Source organism: Bathycoccus prasinos, assembly GCF_002220235.1.
Source record: "Bathycoccus prasinos genomic : Chromosome_1".
In the NCBI taxonomy this organism is placed as follows: domain Eukaryota; kingdom Viridiplantae; phylum Chlorophyta; class Mamiellophyceae; order Mamiellales; family Bathycoccaceae; genus Bathycoccus; species Bathycoccus prasinos.
The window spans coordinates 181,361-200,033 of record NC_024008.1 but is presented as its reverse complement, the minus strand read 5'-3'; the positions used below and the strand labels follow the sequence as shown (position 1 = coordinate 200,033).

Genomic DNA, 18,673 nt, shown 5'->3' with positions numbered 1-18,673 from the left:
GGGGTTAGATTTTAGATCAAACGAAGCTTATTTTATACTATCGTACCTGGATCGCCCGGGTTCCCTCGCGCCTGAGAGGACGTTCGAAACCCTCTAAAACTGGTGGTGTTTGTCAAGCGGCGCACGGCTGCGAGCGTTTTTGTTGCGGAGGACATCGAGAGTAATACAAGTGTGCGTATATTCTGTGCGTTATCTCTCTGAATTTATGGAGGAAAAACGAGAGACATTTCCCCATAAAACGAATATCATCTCAACATCCAGAACGAGAGAATGAATCATCGATGAAAAGAGCTTTATATTGAAAAGAGATGGTGGCTTTTGCTCTCGTCATTCGTTTCCCCTCCTCTCCTTTTTTCCAGAGAGATTTTGGGTGGTTGAACTGAAGAAGGACAAAGAAGAAGATGACGAAGAGAAAACAACTCGAATTCCTCCGTCTCGGAATGCCGTTCGTCGCGTTTGCCGTTCTCGGAAGTTTCGGTCTCTCGCACATCATTCAAGGCCGGTTGGACGTGAAAGACGCGAAACAAGAGGTGAACGATTTTCGAGCGCCGGTGTTAGCGCAAAGGAAACGGGAGAGGAGGAAAAGGGACGAGAAAAAAAACGAGGCACAGTTGAGGGAAACAGTCAAGGAGGAGTACGAGTTGAAAGAAGTGCCCAGGCCGACGGGGAGTTGGTGGTGAATCTCTCTCTCTCTCTTTCTCTCTCTGAGAGAGAATTGTCGCGGTAGCATTAGGCTTTGTTCTGTTATTGTTATTACACCGGCGTATAATTATCTACCGTACTTATTCTTTAACGCAAACTTCTTTCTCCTCAAATGTCTTTCAACGAAGGCATGCGAGAGATGACGGTGGCGATGATCTCGGTGGAGACCAAGAACCCGTCCGGGTCGGTCAAGCGCACGGCTTTGATTTTGTTTGAATCGTCGTCCCGTGGTAAAGTTTCGTACAGCTTCCTCTCCTTCTCCTTTGCTTTTTTGCCAAAGGTGTTGTTTCCAACGTCATTGGCGGACGTTTCTTCGACGAAGCGCAACGCGTCGAATAACTCTTGGACGACTTTTGCTCCGAACGAACGTTCGAGCTCTTGAACGTCCACGCCTCGCGCGGTTCGAAAACCGAGCATGATGCGTTCTAAAATCGCGTCCGCGATTTCATCTAAAACTTCCTCGTCCGTGCAATCTTTTCGTAGCTGCGTAAACGCCTCTTCGCTGCCGAAGGAATTTTGTTCGAAATCTTGGACGAAACCGTAGTATTGTTTCATCCCTCTCGGTCGCGCTAATCGTTCGTTGTCGATGCGACTGGTGGCAGATAAACCAAACGCGTACCACGAGCCGTTTATAGCGTCCCAATAGTTTTTGTTGTGTTTGCATTCGTTTTCTACGCCTTTAGCGAAGGAGGAGATTTCGTACCGGTGGAAGCCGCCGCGCGAGGTTAAGATTTCAGACGCTAACTTGTACTGCTCGGCGACGACGGATTCGGAAGGGAGAGGTAACCGGTCGCCGAGTTTATACGCCACTTTCTTGTTTTGCCGTTCCTTCTCTAGTTTCTTTCTCTGTTTTATGCTGTAATCGTCGTCCGTTTCTCGTCTGATTTCTTCCATCCGCTCTTCGAACGTTTTCGCTTTCGCATCCGCTCTTTTCATCTCCTCCGTGCGCTTGTCTCGATTTTTACTGCTGTCTTTTAAAAAGAGCAACCCGTCGTCTGAATCGTCTGAATCGTCGTCCCCGTACCACTTCCCGAACGCTGTCTTCTCTTCCACTTGCAAATCGTACGCGGACACGTGCGGTGCCTCGCACTCGATCGCTTCATATAAACCCTTCTCCCAAATCTCCAACGTCGACCCGGGTAAACCGCTGATTAAATCGATCGACCACGTCTCGATTGAGTTTGATCTACTCCCGCTAAATTTACTATCACTCTTACCACCACTACTCCTACCACTCCCTAATAACGCGTGCACGTGCTCTATGCTCTCGTAAATCTCCAAAACCCCGTGCGTTCTTCCGCACGCTTTCAAAACGTTCTCGTCGAAACTCTGCGCGCCTAACGATATTCGATTGACGCCCAATCCTACGAAGCCTCTCAGCTTCTCCCGCGTAAACGTCCCGGGATCGCACTCCATGGATATCTCAACCTGAGACCAATCGATTCCAAACGCGTTCTCTAAACTCACCAGTAACTTTTCCATTTGTTTCACCGACATTAACGACGGCGTCCCTCCTCCAAAGAAAATCGTTGCCAACCCTTTCTCGTTTTTTTCTCTTCCTCCTCTCGAGCTCGTCTTCTCGTACGTCCCACGTAACCGTCCTTGGTGGGTGATTTCCCGGCACACGAAATCGGTGTACGCATCCATCGCGTCGTTTATTTTCCCCCCATCTCGTCCTGTTCTTCTGTCTCCTATTATTTGCGTCGCAAAATCGCAGTAGTGGCACTTTTGTTTGCAAAACGGCAGGTGCACGTACGCGCTTTGGATGTGCGACAAACGCGTCGGTTTCGGGGAATACAAGCGAGATTGGAAAATTGATGATTCTTCTTTATTCGTATCATTAGTACTCGTCGTCAAAGACGCGAAAGACGCGCGCTTCTTCTTTCCTCCTCCTCTGAACCCGTGTCTTTCTCCGCCTCTCTGTCGTCGTTGTCTTCTCAACCCCGAGCTGGAAAGAAGAGAAAGAGGACGTCGAAGAAACATAATTTCTGTTCGTTAGTATGGTGAACAAACAAAAGAAGGGGAGGAAGAGACTCTCAAGTATTAGGGTTTAATACCCTAAACGTTTGCCTTGGTTTTTTTTATGGCAATTAATTGGTTGGTTTTGCGCACAAAAAGGTCTCTCTCTCTGTTATTGTTATTAGGTGATTTTAAACACAGAGAGAGAGGAAGAAGAAGAGAAGGAGGCTTTTGTTCCTGCTTTTTGGGTCGACTCACAAACGCACGCTTTTGCTGCTGCTGTGAGAGTCGTGCGACTCTTCTTCTTTTTAAGAAGCGCTTTTGTTGTGTGCGTGATACAATCGTTTGAGAAGGAGGAAAAGGATTTGCAATTTTGAAACGATGACGCAGAGGGAGAACAGAAACAACGAACAACTCGTGGTGGACGAGAACGAAGAAACAGAAGAAGAAGAACTCGAGCCGCCGCACGAGGTGATCACGTACGTAGACCAGAAAGCGTTGCTGAGGAAACAGAACTTTCGCGACAGGAGCGATGATGATACGAATGCGACTACGAATGCTACAAACGAAAGAAGAAAAGATGGAGGAGAGAAAGAGCGGAGGATAAAGATGATGAATCTGGATGTCAACGAAGGGTTTCAAATGGGGTTTCAAGACCCGTCCAGTGGGTTTGGGTTGTGGGGAGGCGGGAACGAGAGTTTAGAAGCGACGGCGACGATGACGACGACGACGACAAATGAAGATGACTTTGACGGCGCCGTCGCGATGACGACGCCGATGGCGAAGAATACAAACAATAACAGTTTGGATGATGGGTTCGAGAGGAGGACGTCGCCGCGCGCGCGTAAGACCGCATCAGCAGCAGTGGTGAGAGCGACGAGAACGACTACTAACGATAATAATACAACCGCAGTGACCGTTCGGAGGAGTCCGAGGAAGCACAGAGAAAGTATGGATGGTCCGTCGACGCAAACGGTGTCGTCGCCGTCCGGCGGCGCGGCGAACAACAAGAACAAGAAGAGAAAGACGACTACCGCTACTGCTCAAACGACGCAAGTTACGAAAGCGTTCACGAACAACCAGAGGAAAAGATCCGCGAAAGACGCGAACGCAACGTCGGCACCGTCGAAGAGGGGTAAAATTACGACGACAAAAACTACCGCCGCGAGAGGAGGAAGACAGAGCCAACAAGCGAACGTGCGGAAGACGGCTTTAGTCATGACCTCTACGCAGCAGCAGCCGTCTCAACAGCTGCCGTCGAGTAATCGCGGGACTTTGCCCACGACGATGCAAAGAGTGCAGCAAAACAAACCGACGAAACAAACAACTGGAGGAACAGGTAGAAAAGACGACAATATCAACGCACCAAAGGCGTTACCGCTGACAACAAGGGGTGGTGGTGATGGTGGTCAAGGAGGAATACAACTCCCTCGATCGACGTCAAAGATGCCAACCTCGACGCGAGATAAAGTATTAGGCGTAGTAAAACCAGCTCCAGTTATAGAAAAAGTAAGATACGATAGCAAAAAGAACAGCAGCTTGGACGGGACGCAGTCGTCGTTGGGCAACGGCACGGAGGAAATCGAGGACGACATCGAGGACGACATAATCGACAGTGGAGACGACGAGAACGGCGGTGAGGATGAGACCAACATAGATGTCGTCGCGTTGCCCAAGAATGCCGTAACAACGACGCAGAGGAATGATACAGGCAATGACGACGACGACGATGATGGCGCGCCCCCAATCCACCAGACGCAAAAACAAGGAGAAGCGGGAGGTAAAGAAGAAAAAGAAAAGAAGAAAGTCACTTCTTTTCTACCGAAACTCGCATCACCGACGAACGATTTGTTCTTAGACGGCGTCGGAGGTGGAGGCAAGAAATCCAAAAGAGGCGCCGAATTCACGGGGAGCGGTCCTAAAGCGCGCCTCAAACGCGCGTTGCAAAAGTTGAAAATCAACAAACTCCGATTCGAGGAAAACGTAAAGAAAAATCGCCTTGAATACGACGAAGGGTCTTCACGAGAAAACGGCATCACGTTCCACGTGCGTTCGGTAACGATGGAAAGAGGAATTTTCAGATGTTTCGGGTACGCGAAACCGATGCATAGGAAAAAGACCGAAGCTGAAGTCATCGGCGACATTTTAGATGAGGAGGACGAGGAGGAAAATGTAGAAGAGGACGAAGAAGATTTCTTAAAAAAGAGAAAGGAAAAGAAAGAACTCCGCGACCTTTTGGACGATAATGGAGAATACGACGTCACCGTGTTATTCACCAAGGAGTTACAAAAAGAATTGAACGTTTCCATCGGAAACAGAGTTGAAATTTTCCAACCCTTTCGCGAAGTTCTCGCCCGAAACGGGTTTGGCGAGACCGCGCGGTGCATCGTGAGAGCTGATTTTTGTCGCGTCCTGGACGGCAACTAGTGTAAACAAAGAAGAAGAAGAAGAAGAAGAAGAAGAAGAAGAAGAAGAAGAGATAGATACACCAAACACATAGACACAAATTATACATACACGAAATAGAAATACGCGGCAGCTGTACACATTATTATAAACTACACTCAGCAAAAACCGCCAAGAAACTCCTCCGCCACCGCTCTCCCTCTCGAGCTCACCGATAACTTCTGTTCGCTAATCTCCCCGTCCACGGATTTCAAAAAGTCCACCATGAACGCTACTAAACTCGAATTCACGAACTGTTTCTTGTGCTTCTGCGTGACTAGAAAACTTAAATCGAACGCATCGCTATTTGTCGTTTTCTTCCGTACGATTGAAAACTGCTCCGCTCTTTGGCGCATGAACCGAGACAGTTGCTTGGTCAAGATGGCGTCTAACTCGTCCGAATGCTTCAGCTTCACGGATACACGAAAACTGTTCCTCGAGCTCTCCACGAGTATAACTTCGTTGTTGTTACTGTTGTTTTTACTACTACTACTACTACTTCCTGCTCCTCCTACTCCTCCTCCAATCGCTCGCTCGATTCGTACTTCCGGGTACAACTGCTCGGGAAATTCGTCTTGAAATTCCACGAACGGTGTTGGAATCATCATCACGTTCGATTGATCATCATCATCGTCGTCATCTGTCTCAATCTTGCGCAACGCGTCGGTCAAAGCCTCGCGCACTTTCGCGTAGTGCTGTTCTCGAGAACTCATTTTAATACCAAGCGACGACGATATCTCCTTTGTTTTTTCTCGTACCGTAAAGCGGAAGTAAAAACTCTGGCGAATTGGAGTCGTCATTCCATTTTGGAAAGAGAGATGTCCCAACAAGTGATTTACGCGCGACCGGGAGAAACGGTGCTCCTCCCTGCCCCAATACGAGAGGAGCAATACTTCGGCCCAATCTCGTGCCTCTCCTGTATCGGTTTGGCTGTTTTTTTCGGCCCGTTCGGTTTGCTCGTGTGCTGCTGCCCGTGCGATAGACGCAGAGAAGTGATGGAAGGCACACAGATGGTGGTCGGGGAAGATGGGAGTTTACAACGCGTAAGTTACGGACCGGGAGTGGTACAAGCACAAAGAATGGAACCGATGATGCGAGAACAACGAGAGTAAACAACGTGGCGAGAGGAGAACCGGTTCGGCCGGAAGGGACGAACGAACACTATTATCCGAAAGTTTAATTTGTTGTCGTTCCATTATAAAAGAGAGAGAGGTCTGGCAAGAGCTCAGTCGTCGAGCGCTCGGAACGAACGAGAGTAACATTAACATCAAAAACATTAACAACAACATCATAGAGCAGAGATGCGTAGAGGAGGAACAACAACAACACGTACAGAGCAGACATATCGAGCCTTTGTATACTTTGTAATTCTGAAAAGAAGAGTGACCTTTCCGCCGCGTATGTAGTCCTTTTGAAACCGTTAGAGGAGACGAGGGGTTGCCTCTTTATCCTCTTCACAAAATTTTCTTGCATTTCTCTCTCTCACTTGCGCGAATCAAACGCAGACCTCTGCAGAAATCTCTCTCTCTCTCTAGAGAGAGAGAGAGAGAGAGAGATCGTCGTCATCATGCGTGGCGGCGGCGGGATCAGTTTCTACCTCTTTTTCCTCCTCGTTTTTAGCAGGAGCGAAGCTCGGGAAATGCATTCGAAACGACACCAACAACTTTTCAAAGAGTTGAAGATACCACCGATATCCCCTTTGAACCCATCGAAAGACTTCTCCGTGAGCGAAGCGATCAGGTTTCGCCGTTTGAGCGGGGCGGCGTATTGCGAACGAGGGTTACAAAACTGGACGTGTGAATTTTGCGACGAACAATCCTTGGTGGACGTGACCGTGTTTGAATCGGAGAAGCGATTCGTGAAAGGTTTTATAGGGTACGATAAGGAGAGGCGACGAGCGGTGGTCTCGTTTCGAGGGACCGAGCCGAAATCGTTCGAGAATTGGTTGGAAAATTTGGATGCCACGCACGCGGGGTTCCCGGTGGCTGATTTTGAAGGGAAAGGAAGAGTTCACGCGGGGTTTTTAGATGCGTACGTGCAGATTCGATTGAACTTGACGTACGCCGTCGCGAGGTTGAGCGAGAAGTATAGCAGTTTTGAATCGGACGATGATGGTGTTCGTTTGAGTGTAGAAGAAAAAGGAGAAAAGAAGGATGAGAGTAGCAGTAAGAATGAGAAAGATTTGCCACCCTTTCCGATTGAAATTACCGGGCACTCGTTGGGCGGAGCCTTGGCGACGATCGCGGCGATGGATTTGGAAAGCGGCAATCACGATCCCGATCGGAAACACATCATACAGAAGAAAGTGGACGTAAAGAGCGTGTATACGTTTGGATCTCCGCGCGTTGGCGATGGCGTGTTTGCGGAGATTTACGCAGAACGGCTCGGTTTCAAAACGTACAGATTGACTCACGGAAGAGACGTCGTGCCTTCCGTACCGAATACTCTTCTGGGATTTCGCCACGTCCCGACCGAGGTGTACGAAGATCGAAACGGAAATATCACCATCGGCGATGGAAGCGGTGAATGGAAAGGCGGCGAAGATCACGTGTGGAGACGGTATAGCGTGAGCGATCACTTGTATTATTTAGGAGAATACATTTGCGGGTGCAATTCTTGAAAGAGAGAAAATATTTGTAAGCTAACACAATAAGTTGATGAGAAAACGCCGGAAAGCGTTTTCGTTATCTTGATACATATGCACAAGTATTCGGTACAATTCTTTCTACGCGGGCATGCTATTTACGTTTGCCAAGGCCAACTTTTTGCCGGTTGCCACGCGATTCTCGCAGGGCACCCGCCTCCAACTCGCACCACGCTGCTTACTTTACAGTGCATCTTCTTCTCGTTCGTCAATTTTCTAATCTCGTCTAATCCGGGAGGTCCGTAGAACGTCGCTTTTTCTTTCCACAACAACAAAATCGCCTGGTGGTAAATCCAATACGCTATTCGGTGCGGACTCAACCCTCTTCTATACAGTAACCGCAAACCGCCGCAATCGTTCCTAGCCCCTCTGGTATCCGATTCGTCTCTCTTCGCGACAAAAGCAGCGTGAAAAAAATCCCCGTACTCGGGATGTTCCACGCAGTCCACCGTTAACTTCAAATGTTTACTCACCGTAGGCATATCCGACGCAAATATTCGCCAATTCGACTCCATGTCCATAAAGGGACTCACGTGTAAGCTTTTCGGCACGTGTGCGCCTAACGGTTCTGCCATACCTTTTCTATTCTGTACGCTTCCTTTGCTGCTGTTGAAGTTCATCCTCACGGTTTCCCCCCACGGCGTGTTCGTAACTTCCGTCACATTCACGAGACACTCTCCAGTTTCATTTAATACCACGTAATACACGGAAATCGGATTTTGATGGTACCCAAAACTCATCGGAGAGGTTAATAAATGGATCGAAACGTCCTTCTCTTTGACGAATGAAGGCACGTCTTCGCGCGTTCGTTCCCAAATCTCATTCGCATTCAAGTGCAAATTCGCCTGTTTCTTTCTCCACCACGTTGGAGGATTGCTGAGGTTTACCAGAGCCATTCTCAGCGGGTACCGGAAGCTCCGTCTCATGGGCAATTTACGAACGTGCGTGACGATGCCGTCGAAGAATTGCACCTTCCTTTCGTCTTCGCGTTCTATTCTTGTTTTTGAACCGAGAGAATGGATAGACAAAAGGAGCTGCCAAAAAAGCGTTATGGGAATTCCAACCAACGCTCGGAACGAGTAATACCACACGCTGAGGAAGATGAGCGCGGGTTGGGAGAGGATTTGGAGAAGAGAGGAAACTGTGGACGAGGGGAGGGACATGTTCGATTTCTTTTACTGCTCTTTTTAAGTGAAGTGTTTCGTGTGACGCACTCAGAAATTTGTCAGGGGATGTGTTCCAAACTGACTTTGTAAATATGTAAATCTCAAACGGAGTACACGTAGTAGTAGTTTCTCTCTCTTTTAAATACAAAGCATTCTCTTTTCTCTTTTCTCACTCACTTTCAAATCATAAAATATATACTATCATCGGTAAGGTGGGCACCTTCTAGCCTTATTCGTCTAAGCGCTCTCTTTACTCAACCCGCTCTCGAGGTACCGCGCCGCCGCTCTCTTTTGAACCTTCCCATACGCGATCATCAAAGTAAAACCAACCGCGTGCACACCCAAAACGATCCAACCAAACAAAGTGACGACATCCATCACGGCTACTTCGCACGCCACGCCAAACTCTTTAAAGCATTCCGTGGATAAAACGGTCGCTACTTGGGCGCTACCGACGGAAAATATACACGCGAGACATAACAACGCGCGTTGGCCTTTCGGCAATACCTCCCACTCGGAGACTTTTTTGTACGCTACTTTCAATTCCTCTTGCGTTTTCTCGTACTCTTCGACTTCGACGTCGATTGGGACGGCGTCGATTTCATCTTTTCGACTAATTAAAGCTTTATCCATGAAATAGGCGAACATGAACATGGTGACGCCCATGCTCACGGCGGAGAGCGCGAGCATGACGGCGTTCAAGAGTTGCCAGTAGTTTTTCGAAGTGTCGTCTTCGGCGAGTATGGTGGAAACCGTCGTCGCTGCTTCGCACCCGCCGATTTTCAACTGAACAGCGCCAGAAACGACGACGTACATCAAGTATAAAACAATCACCGGGGCAGTACCTAACATTGCTTCGTGTAACGGGACTCGGATGATGCCGCACAAGACCGAGGTTGGCCAATCCGGGCCGCCGCACAACACCGCGAGTTTATCAATAGGTAAACCTTTCTGTAACAAGATGACTTTGATCGCACGCATTTGAGGGGTATTGACCGCACACATGGCTCTAACCGCGACGCGGTTACCGAGAGGCTCGCCGATGGCTTTCTGTTGCAACATGCACGAAAACAGTTTGACGAACCAACACATGGCGCCGCAAATCATAACACCCGGCCAGAAACCCATGGACTCTTCCAAAGCACCGACGATGACGATACCACCGGTCAAATACACCGGGGGACCTGGGATCGGCGGGAGCAAGAACATAAAGACGCCAATGCCAAAGAACACAAGAAACACCATCCAAACTTCTTGCGCTTTCAAATAGGAAACCAACCACGCCAGGAAAATCACCGCGCCTTTACCTACGCCGATGGAGATTATGAAGTAGGCAAGCGCAATCCAGGTGGCGTAGACGATAGTCGTTGTTGGCGAATCGAAAAGCCACTTCAAAACCGCGCGGCATTCGTGCGTGATGAGACCATCTTTTTCGTTTTCCGGAATTTGCTGGTCCAATACTTTCGGTCGAAACGTGAGACCGATCCGCCTGCAGGCGGATGAAACGGCGGAGATTAACAACGCGGCCGGTAGCGCCGGGCCAATCGCGCATAACAAGAAACCTTTCATGATTGGATGGTTCGTTGCCGCGGCCACTTTCGTCTCCACGCCGGTGTCTCTGATAATTTTGGAAATCTTCTTTCTCCCGGCGGCGGCGAACAGGAGCATGAGAAACATCCCGACGAACAGCACGACAAACTGGATGATATCGTCCGCGATGCCCATTTCCACACCAGAAATGGACACTTGAATGTATGTACCCAGACCAAAAATCATCATTAAAACCGCAATCATTCTTACTGCACCACCTGGTCGGGAGAGAAAATTCGCCGTCGCGCCGAAGAGAAACTCGAGGAACCCAGTCGCCCCGGGTAACATCCACATCATGTACACGCTGACACATCCGGAATCAGTCCCATCCGCGGCGGTTGTATCGCACTCGAAAACACGGTTCGGAAACGTGTACTTGTGTTTATCCCAATTGTTCTCCATGGCGAAGACCCAAAAGAACCAAGCGCCGATGATCAAAGCACCGGCCAAAAACGAGCACTTCGATGCGGCAACCATGAAGGAACGCGTAGAAATGCCTCTGCAAAAGCTCTTCTTGTACACTGCGGTGAAACCAATCTTCACCAACACGTAAATAACCACCGGTGCGGTCACGTACCTTCCAGACGCTAACAATGCCGCGCAGAACAAACCAACGCCACAAATCAAAATGACCAAGTTCAAAGCCATCGATTTCAATTTATAATCCTGCTTCACATCTTCGCTGGCATCGAGCAAATCGTTCTCGTTCACCTCTCTCGCCTGCGGTAACATCTTTCCAGAACCTGAAGAGTTGAGTGATTTCTCGCTCTTTTCGTTTTCGTCATCGTTTTTGTTCTTACTCTTCTTTCCCGCCGCGTCGCCGGCGACGCGCGTCCCGACTCGTCCTTCACCGCTCTCGTCGTCACTGCTGTCGTCCTCGTGCGTCTCCTTCAATTTCGTCATCTTTTTCCGTTCGTGCCTTAAAATAACATCCGCGTCGAGCAACCACAAAAGAAAAAATACTCCGAAACAACTCACCCCGATGTACCACGCGGCGTCGTAGTGCGCGTCTTTATTCAAAAAGTCATACACGTGTACGCCTTTCCCCATCATCGTGTACCCGGATATGAACGCAATCGCCAACCCGATCTCTAAAAACAAGAACCCCAGCGATTTCCAAATCGTTATCTTCGGTTTCATGGATACGTATCTCACGAACAAATACCCGTCGTTGACGTCGTTCTCTCCGCCCAAGTCTTGGTTCCTCTTTTGAAACGATGGTGCTTTTTGGTCGAACGATACACTTTTGTCCGACTGTCCTCTCACTCGTTGTTGTTGTTCCTTCTTCTTTTTCGAACCATCAGAAACGACCACCCTTTCCACGCTCGTGAATGGGTTCAGCGCTTCTTCGCGTTCACCTGCGATATTCAAGTCCGCGTCTTCCTCCTGGAATTGCATCGGCGGTGGCACTTTCGGTGGAGGAGGCCGTTTGGACTTTTTTCTTTTCAACTGAATCTTTTCCCCGTTACCATTAGTATTCGAAGACGACATCTTCTCGAGACAGACAGACAGACGGAGGAAATGATTACGCGGCGTTTAGTGTGCTCCCGAGACCTGTCTTACGCTTTATTCACCGAACGCATATATGTATATATACAGAGTACTATGAATTGAGAATTATAATGGAGAGGATCGCCTCGTTTCAAACCCAACGCGAGGACCAAAAATAACACAAATATCGGTAGACAACACCCGAGTCAGAAAAGAAAAGGTCAAGAAAAGAACGAAAAAAAAGAGCAGAAATTTGCCAGAAAACATTTCTTTCGCAGAGAGAGATATTTTTTCTTTTTCTTGCCTTCGATTATTTATTGCGATGGACAGTCGGTCTTGGAGTCTATTGAGAACACTTTTGGGGGAAGTTCGTTAGAACCACCCCCTCCAATTTCTTCGTCGTTCTCTTTCTCTCTCTCTCTTTCTCTCTCTCCACGTCGGCGGCAGTATCATTATTAAATGAGAAGATGAGAAGCTTTGATGAAGACGATGAAGATTCTGATGATTCTGAGGGCGAATTCGCGGACGAGGGCGATTGGTACGCGTCTCTAATCGCCGGGGAACGAGTCGGCGAGTGGTTAGATGTCATCGAAGAAGAGACGAAACAACAGAGGAGTAACGACGACGAGGAAAAGGAGGAGGAAGAGGAGGGGAGAAGAAACAGAAGAAGAACGAAGAATGATGATGATAAAAGATTTCGGAGCGCGATCGAGCAGTTGACGAAACACGTGGAAGAGGACGAGGTGTACGGCGAGGAGGCGGAAGTGGCCGAGGCGGAGAGAATATTGAGCGAGGCGCTGGCGAAAGTGTCTCTGACGACGAATATCGACGACGACGAAGAAGAAATAGAAAAAGAGACTTCGAACAGCAGCAGCGTGCAAAAGTTGTTGCGACAGAGCTTGGAAGCGATAGAAACGCATCGGAAAAGGAAGAAGAATGTGAAGACGTACGCGATGAAAAACGGACGAGTGGAAGTGTCGATATTGGAAACCAAGTTATCGAACGGCGTCGGGGGCAAGTTGTGGAAAGCGGCGCTGTTGTTGGCGGAGCAGTTGGACGATAAAGAGGGAGAACCAAAAGATGACGACGACGACGACGACGGTGTTATAATCGACGTGAAAGATAAGACGGTGCTGGAACTCGGCGCGGGGGTTGGATTAGTGGGTTTCGCGGCGGCCAAGTTAGGCGCCAAGGAGATCGTGTTGTCGGATTTTGAAGCGCCTTTGCTGGAGGCGTTAGCAGAGTCCGTGGAGAGGAACGGGTCAGAGAAGACGACAAAAGTTCGGTGGCTCGATTGGCGAGCCGACGGCGCATCCAACACGGAGAAGACAGAACCGCCCGACGCCTTCCTCGCTCTCGAGAAAGAAGACACGTACGACATCATCCTCGGCTCCGATTGCCTCTACGAATCCCACCACGCTACTCTCCTCCCAAAAGTCATAAACAAACGTCTCTCTTCATCCCCAAACGCGCGATGTCGCCTCCTCGGCGCCGTGCGCAACCGCGAAATGTTGGACCAGTTGATTGAAAACTTTCGTAAGTTCGAAAATTTACGCGCGACGGAAACTTCAGTCGCCAAGAGCGAGCGGTTAAATTACGACGGCGGGTACGTCCGCGTAGACATAAAACGAAAAAGTTTCTGATAAAATATAGTATTTGAGCGTTAGCATCATCGTAGTCTACTTTTCAACGACCAGCGAGGACGACTTAACGAGTACAGTACTTTTTCGTTTCAATTTTTCCTCCTTTGCTTCATTTCCGCACTCGCGAAAAACAAATTTAAAACACACACACAAACGCGCTTAGAAACAACTCATCATCATGTCCTCCTCTTCAAAGCCGACGAAAACGTTACTCTTTGGCGTCTGCGTGGCGTCCTTTTCTGTCCTCGCGGCGTTCGCCTCGGAAAACGCGCACGTTTTGTTGCATCAGGTACGGTTTTGTGATGGTGTTTGTGATCTCCCACTCGTGCGCTCGTCGTTTCCCCGCGATCGAATTTCGCCAACGACGACGACGTAAACGACGAATCTCTTTCTTCTCTGAACCCTTCGTCGAGGAAACGAGAGATGAGGATAACTCTTTTTTTCTTTTATTAACCATCTTCTTCTTTGTATTCTTCAAACAACAGACGGTCTCTTCGAGCGCGTTCGTCCAAGGCGAAAACGTGACCGTCTCGGTCACCGCCACCAACGCCGGTTTGGCAAACGCTCGAAACGTCGTCGTCAAAGCACCACAGACACGAAACGAAGGGAAGTGGACGCAAGTGAACGAAGAGAGTTTGGAACAAAAGATGACGAATTTAGACGTCGGGGAGACGAAGGAGATGACGTACGTGTATAACGTGAAAGACGCGGGGACGTATACGGTGGAACCGGCGACGATTCAATATTTCGCGAGCGATACGAGAGAGGTGACGAAAGGCGAATCGAACGTGGTGAAGAACGTGAAAGTTTTGACGCCGATGCAGAATAACGCGAGAAAAGCGTTGAGAGTGACTGGTTTTTTCTCGTTGGGGGCATTGAATACGGTGGAGGATTGGTTGAAGTTTTCCAAGTGGATCGCCGGGACGATTGCTTTGTTTTTGTTGAATTGGTTCGCGTTGAAAATAAAATACGGACTGCAATCGTTGCGACGCATGGCCGCGGTCAGAGGATTAGAAGGCGACGCCAAGTTAGAATAAGTAATAAAATCATCTTCTCAAAATAATCACAACATAACATTTACAACAACAAGAACAACATTACATACTAATATCTCAATATCAACTCCATTTTAATTTATTTCTTTATTATGTACGAGAGATATCTCAATCATCAACGCGACAAAGCAGAATTTATTACATACGTATTTCACGACTTACTTCGTGTACACTTTCGTGTCCAAACCAGTTCGGCCTTCGCCAGATCCCGGTACGGTGCCGGCAACGTACCCGCCGTTTTGGCCAATCAAAGGCGGCTTCGGCGTGGCGACGCCGTCGATGACGTGAATAATCCCGTTATCGAATTCGATGTCCACGGCGCCGATGAACCCGCCATCAACTCTCCCGGCCAAGCCTTGCGTCCCTTGCGGCGGCATCCCGACTTCAATCTTCCCTTCCGTTTTAAACGTCTTGGAATCGATGGCAATTTTGTTCCCTTCCAAAGTCATGATTAAAGGGAAGTTCGTCACGTGTTTGGACATGATTTTCCCTTTGATGCAGTGATATTTCAAGATATCTCCGAGCGCTTTCCCTTCTGGCAAACTGTACGCAGCCATGGCGGCATCGTTCGGCGCGAAGACCGTAAAACTGCCTTCGGATAAAGCGGCGGTTAAGCCTTCGCTGGCGACCGCGGCTGCGAGTGCCGCGCATCCGTTCGCTTTGCACGCTTCTTCCTGTTTGTAGTGATACGAGTCGACAGATTAAAAAGATTAGCGGATAAGAAGAAGAAGTAAAAAAGATCAGAAAAATGAGAAAGATTACATAAACATAAAAAAAGAGAGAACGTAATAGAACAAAAACGCACGAAGGAAGCGGCTTTGGTTTGGACCGAAACTCTCTTTTTGCTGCTCGCGTTCTTCTTCACGGAGAAGACTTTTTGTTGTTGTCCGACAGACGCGGAGAAGGTTAAAGAAGATGCCATTGTTGTATTGTAGTAATTGATTAGTTGAAAATTTTTTCTGACGTGTCGTAAAAGAGCTCACGAAAAAATCTCAAAAATCAAAAGAAGAAAAAAACTCGTCGAGGAAAATAAAAAAAAAGTGAAAAAGCAGCCCAAAATCAGTTCAATTCAACTGTGCAAAAAAGAAGAAAAAACTCGTCGTAAGAAACGAACGCACCTAAAAACACCAGTATTATTGAGACTGTTTAGCACTATGGCAGCAACAACAACAAAAGCGAGGAAACGATCGCGATCGAAATCGACGGAACCACCACCACCACTACCACCAAAAAGCGACGAGAATGATGTTAACAACGCTAAAGCGCTTCTTAAATTGCGTCAAACCGCCGGGAAAATCCAAACCGCCATCGACTTTTGCCACCACCGAATCTTAAAATCACACATCGAATTCCCGAACAAAGACACCGGAGTAAACGTGGAGACTCTGTTAGAATACGCGAGACGCGTCGCGTACACCACGTCCGCGCCGCTGAATTATCAACCAGGGGTGAGTCAACTGTGCGGACAACTCCCACCGGCACCTCAGGAGGAACATTTTCTCGTCTCGCAGATGAAGAAAAGACACGAGGAGAAATTGGTGCACGAGCAAGCTTTGCAAAGGAAGCGACAGCGAGAGGAAGAGACGACGAAGAGACAAAAAGAAATCGAAGAGATGGCCAAGTTACCGAAGGAAGAGCTGATACGAAGACTCGTGCAATGGAAACCGGGCGCTGCGTGGCCGGCTGGCGTGCCGAAACCCCCGGTAGGGTGGAAACCCGGCGACCCGTTGGCGTTTCTCACAGCGAAAGCTGCTCCGAACGCCCCTGGCGAAGCTTCGCCTTCGAAGCGCGCCGCCGCGGAGAAGCAACCAGATAAACAAGAAGAAAAACAGCAACAGTTAAGCTTAGATTTTGAGGAAGACGAAGGTGAAGACGATTTCGACGACGACGACGCGTTCGATTTTGACGTCGTTTCCGCCTCCGACGGCGGCGACGACGACAGCGACTGATTTTAATAAGAAACGCTCGAGAAACGCGCGCGCGAGTAGCGACAACAACAACACATATAGAAAAACTAGTTTTAGACAGCGTGTATACTACAACATCCTACGAAAATAAACCACCGATTAATATTAATACTGCTGTTATCGCGTTTCCAAGCGTTTTTCATGAGAGCGTTTTTGAACCGCTGCTCTTAAAAACTCCTCACACTACGAACATGGGTTCACCCCCGCTCTTCTCTTCCTCTCGCTTGGACGAGAAGAGAAGAACATTGTCGACCCTAACGAACAGTAATAATAAGCACTTGTTTTTTCAAGCGTTCCTCGCGTCCGTGTTCTTGCTCCTCTTGGCGCTGACGACGAACACGAGTACCATCGACGACGACAACAGAAACGCCGGCTTCGGGGAAGATGTTGAGAATTTCGCTCGGAAAATCGACGCGCAAAAACTGATGAAACAGATCCAAAACCAACACGGCGGCGCGTACGAAGACGAGGACTCGAAGAAAGCGGTGAATTACGCGGTGAAGTTGGATATTTTATCGCACGATGCGGAGTTGAAAGCTATAAAGTTGATGCGAGAGAGAGACGCGTTGTTGCGAGCGTTGGATGCGAACGATAAAAATTCCGGGTCGTTGGACGAATTCGCCGGGGAGGATTCGAGCGGGTTCGGGATGTCTTCTGTATCCGGGAAGAGTTTGAGTTATAAGAAAATGAGCAAGCAGGTGAATTTATGCAACGAAGATGGGACGAACGTGAACTGTCCGAAGCGTGCGAACGTGATTGAGGAAGAAGAGTCGTCTTCGTTTCCGAAGGTGTTCGTCTACGACGTGCCGAAACAATTGACGAGCGAGTTAGCGAAGAGGTACGGACGATGCGAACGCGACCAGTACGGAACGGAAATTTGGTTCCATAGAAACTTTAGGGACGATAAAAATGGCGTCCGGACGATGAATCCAGAGGAGGCGGATTTGTTCTTCGTGCCGCAATACGGCGAGTGTTTCTTGTGGTCGAGAGAGATGTTGAGACACGAGAACCAAGGGCAAGCGATGGAGGAAACGAACGAGTATTTTTTGGAAGTTTTATCGCACGTGAAAGGAAAATTGCCGTATTTCAATCGCACGGACGGGAGAGATCATATTTTCGTCTTTGCCGGGGCGAGAGGACCGACGATTTTTCGAGATTGGCAAAAGGAAATACCGCACTCGATTTATTTAACGCCGGAAGGCGATCGGACGTTACCTCAGTTTGACACGTGGAAAGATATCGTCATCCCGGGTTTAGAGTACGACAAACGAATGTATTTGGAAGAACATCGAAACGAGTTGGTGACGAATCCTCCGAAGCGGAAAATATTAGCCATGTTCCGCGGCACCATCGACCACCCGGCTGGGTTCGCGTACAGTAAAGGTTTGCGCCCGAAACTGAAAAAAATCTTCCAAAACGCCACCGACGTCATCTACGATACCAAAATCAAAGATTGCGACCGGGACTGTTACGTCCGCGAAATGACGGAATCTGTGTTTTGCTTGAACCCATTAGGTTGGACCCCTTGGACGCTCCGTTTCTACCAAGCCGTGATGACTCGATGCATCCCAATTATCATCGCCGATAACATCGAATTCCCGTTCGAATCCGAAATCAACTACAGCGAATTCGCGTTGAAAATTCCAGAAAAGGACGTCTCGGACATTCTAGAAACCATGAGACACATGCCAGAGGAAGAGCGCGAACGGCGTCGTCGATACATGGACAAAATCTGGAAACAATTCACCTACCAGCGACCGGCGGAAATCGGCGACGCGTATTACTCCACCGTGAAAGAGTTGGCCAGAAAAGTCCGCGCGCACAAGAAATACGGTCGCGAAAGCTTTTGGTGACTTTGACGACGATCGACGAAAGTGTTGTTTTCAACGAACCCGGCGTGTTGCACGCATCATTTGTACTAAATAATATATAGAAGAGAGAGAGAGAGAGAGAGAGAGAGAGGGAGAAAAGTAGAGAACAGATGATGATACCTATTAGCGGATATTTAGCA

At 48.6% G+C, this 18,673-nt stretch overlaps 13 protein-coding genes across 13 annotated transcripts; 8 read left to right on the top strand and 5 right to left on the bottom strand.

Moving 5' to 3' along the window:
- Positions 1-401: 401 nt before the first annotated feature.
- Positions 402-680, top strand: Bathy01g01070 (unknown protein; the record flags this gene model as incomplete). The annotated part of the gene is made up of 1 exon (XM_007515350.1): positions 402-680. The coding sequence occupies one exon, from the start codon at positions 402-404 to the stop codon at positions 678-680; it is 279 nt and encodes a 92-aa protein (XP_007515412.1).
- Positions 681-810: 130 nt separating this feature from the next.
- On the bottom strand, positions 811-2,685 carry Bathy01g01060 (coproporphyrinogen III oxidase; the record flags this gene model as incomplete). Its single annotated transcript, XM_007515495.1, has 1 exon — positions 811-2,685. One exon carries the CDS (start codon positions 2,683-2,685, stop codon positions 811-813), a length of 1,875 nt encoding a protein of 624 aa, XP_007515557.1.
- A 357-nt stretch (positions 2,686-3,042) lies between these two features.
- Positions 3,043-5,088, top strand: Bathy01g01050 (unknown protein; the record flags this gene model as incomplete). The annotated part of the gene is made up of 1 exon (XM_007515372.1): positions 3,043-5,088. The coding sequence occupies one exon, from the start codon at positions 3,043-3,045 to the stop codon at positions 5,086-5,088; it is 2,046 nt and encodes a 681-aa protein (XP_007515434.1).
- Positions 5,089-5,225: 137 nt separating this feature from the next.
- Bathy01g01040 (Actin-related protein 2/3 complex subunit 4) lies at positions 5,226-5,819 on the bottom strand (the record flags this gene model as incomplete). The annotated part of the gene is made up of 1 exon (XM_007515349.1): positions 5,226-5,819. The coding sequence occupies one exon, from the start codon at positions 5,817-5,819 to the stop codon at positions 5,226-5,228; it is 594 nt and encodes a 197-aa protein (XP_007515411.1).
- Positions 5,820-5,924: 105 nt separating this feature from the next.
- On the top strand, positions 5,925-6,218 carry Bathy01g01030 (unknown protein; the record flags this gene model as incomplete). The annotated part of the gene is made up of 1 exon (XM_007515457.1): positions 5,925-6,218. The coding sequence occupies one exon, from the start codon at positions 5,925-5,927 to the stop codon at positions 6,216-6,218; it is 294 nt and encodes a 97-aa protein (XP_007515519.1).
- Positions 6,219-6,673: 455 nt separating this feature from the next.
- Bathy01g01020 (predicted protein) lies at positions 6,674-7,726 on the top strand (the record flags this gene model as incomplete). Its single annotated transcript, XM_007515358.1, has 1 exon — positions 6,674-7,726. The coding sequence occupies one exon, from the start codon at positions 6,674-6,676 to the stop codon at positions 7,724-7,726; it is 1,053 nt and encodes a 350-aa protein (XP_007515420.1).
- A 122-nt stretch (positions 7,727-7,848) lies between these two features.
- On the bottom strand, positions 7,849-8,913 carry Bathy01g01010 (predicted protein; the record flags this gene model as incomplete). The annotated part of the gene is made up of 1 exon (XM_007515654.1): positions 7,849-8,913. One exon carries the CDS (start codon positions 8,911-8,913, stop codon positions 7,849-7,851), a length of 1,065 nt encoding a protein of 354 aa, XP_007515716.1.
- Positions 8,914-9,153: 240 nt separating this feature from the next.
- Positions 9,154-11,997, bottom strand: Bathy01g01000 (predicted protein; the record flags this gene model as incomplete). The annotated part of the gene is made up of 1 exon (XM_007515285.1): positions 9,154-11,997. One exon carries the CDS (start codon positions 11,995-11,997, stop codon positions 9,154-9,156), a length of 2,844 nt encoding a protein of 947 aa, XP_007515347.1.
- A 467-nt stretch (positions 11,998-12,464) lies between these two features.
- Bathy01g00990 (predicted protein) lies at positions 12,465-13,640 on the top strand (the record flags this gene model as incomplete). Its single annotated transcript, XM_007515510.1, has 1 exon — positions 12,465-13,640. One exon carries the CDS (start codon positions 12,465-12,467, stop codon positions 13,638-13,640), a length of 1,176 nt encoding a protein of 391 aa, XP_007515572.1.
- Positions 13,641-13,942: 302 nt separating this feature from the next.
- Positions 13,943-14,677, top strand: Bathy01g00980 (predicted protein; the record flags this gene model as incomplete). Its single annotated transcript, XM_007515215.1, has 1 exon — positions 13,943-14,677. One exon carries the CDS (start codon positions 13,943-13,945, stop codon positions 14,675-14,677), a length of 735 nt encoding a protein of 244 aa, XP_007515277.1.
- Positions 14,678-14,853: 176 nt separating this feature from the next.
- Bathy01g00970 (unknown protein) lies at positions 14,854-15,617 on the bottom strand (the record flags this gene model as incomplete). Its single annotated transcript, XM_007515477.1, has 2 exons — positions 14,854-15,369; positions 15,501-15,617. The coding sequence occupies 2 exons, from the start codon at positions 15,615-15,617 to the stop codon at positions 14,854-14,856; spliced, it is 633 nt and encodes a 210-aa protein (XP_007515539.1).
- A 232-nt stretch (positions 15,618-15,849) lies between these two features.
- Positions 15,850-16,644, top strand: Bathy01g00960 (predicted protein; the record flags this gene model as incomplete). The annotated part of the gene is made up of 1 exon (XM_007515623.1): positions 15,850-16,644. The coding sequence occupies one exon, from the start codon at positions 15,850-15,852 to the stop codon at positions 16,642-16,644; it is 795 nt and encodes a 264-aa protein (XP_007515685.1).
- Positions 16,645-16,853: 209 nt separating this feature from the next.
- On the top strand, positions 16,854-18,515 carry Bathy01g00950 (predicted protein; the record flags this gene model as incomplete). The annotated part of the gene is made up of 1 exon (XM_007515649.1): positions 16,854-18,515. One exon carries the CDS (start codon positions 16,854-16,856, stop codon positions 18,513-18,515), a length of 1,662 nt encoding a protein of 553 aa, XP_007515711.1.
- Positions 18,516-18,673: the final 158 nt, after the last annotated feature.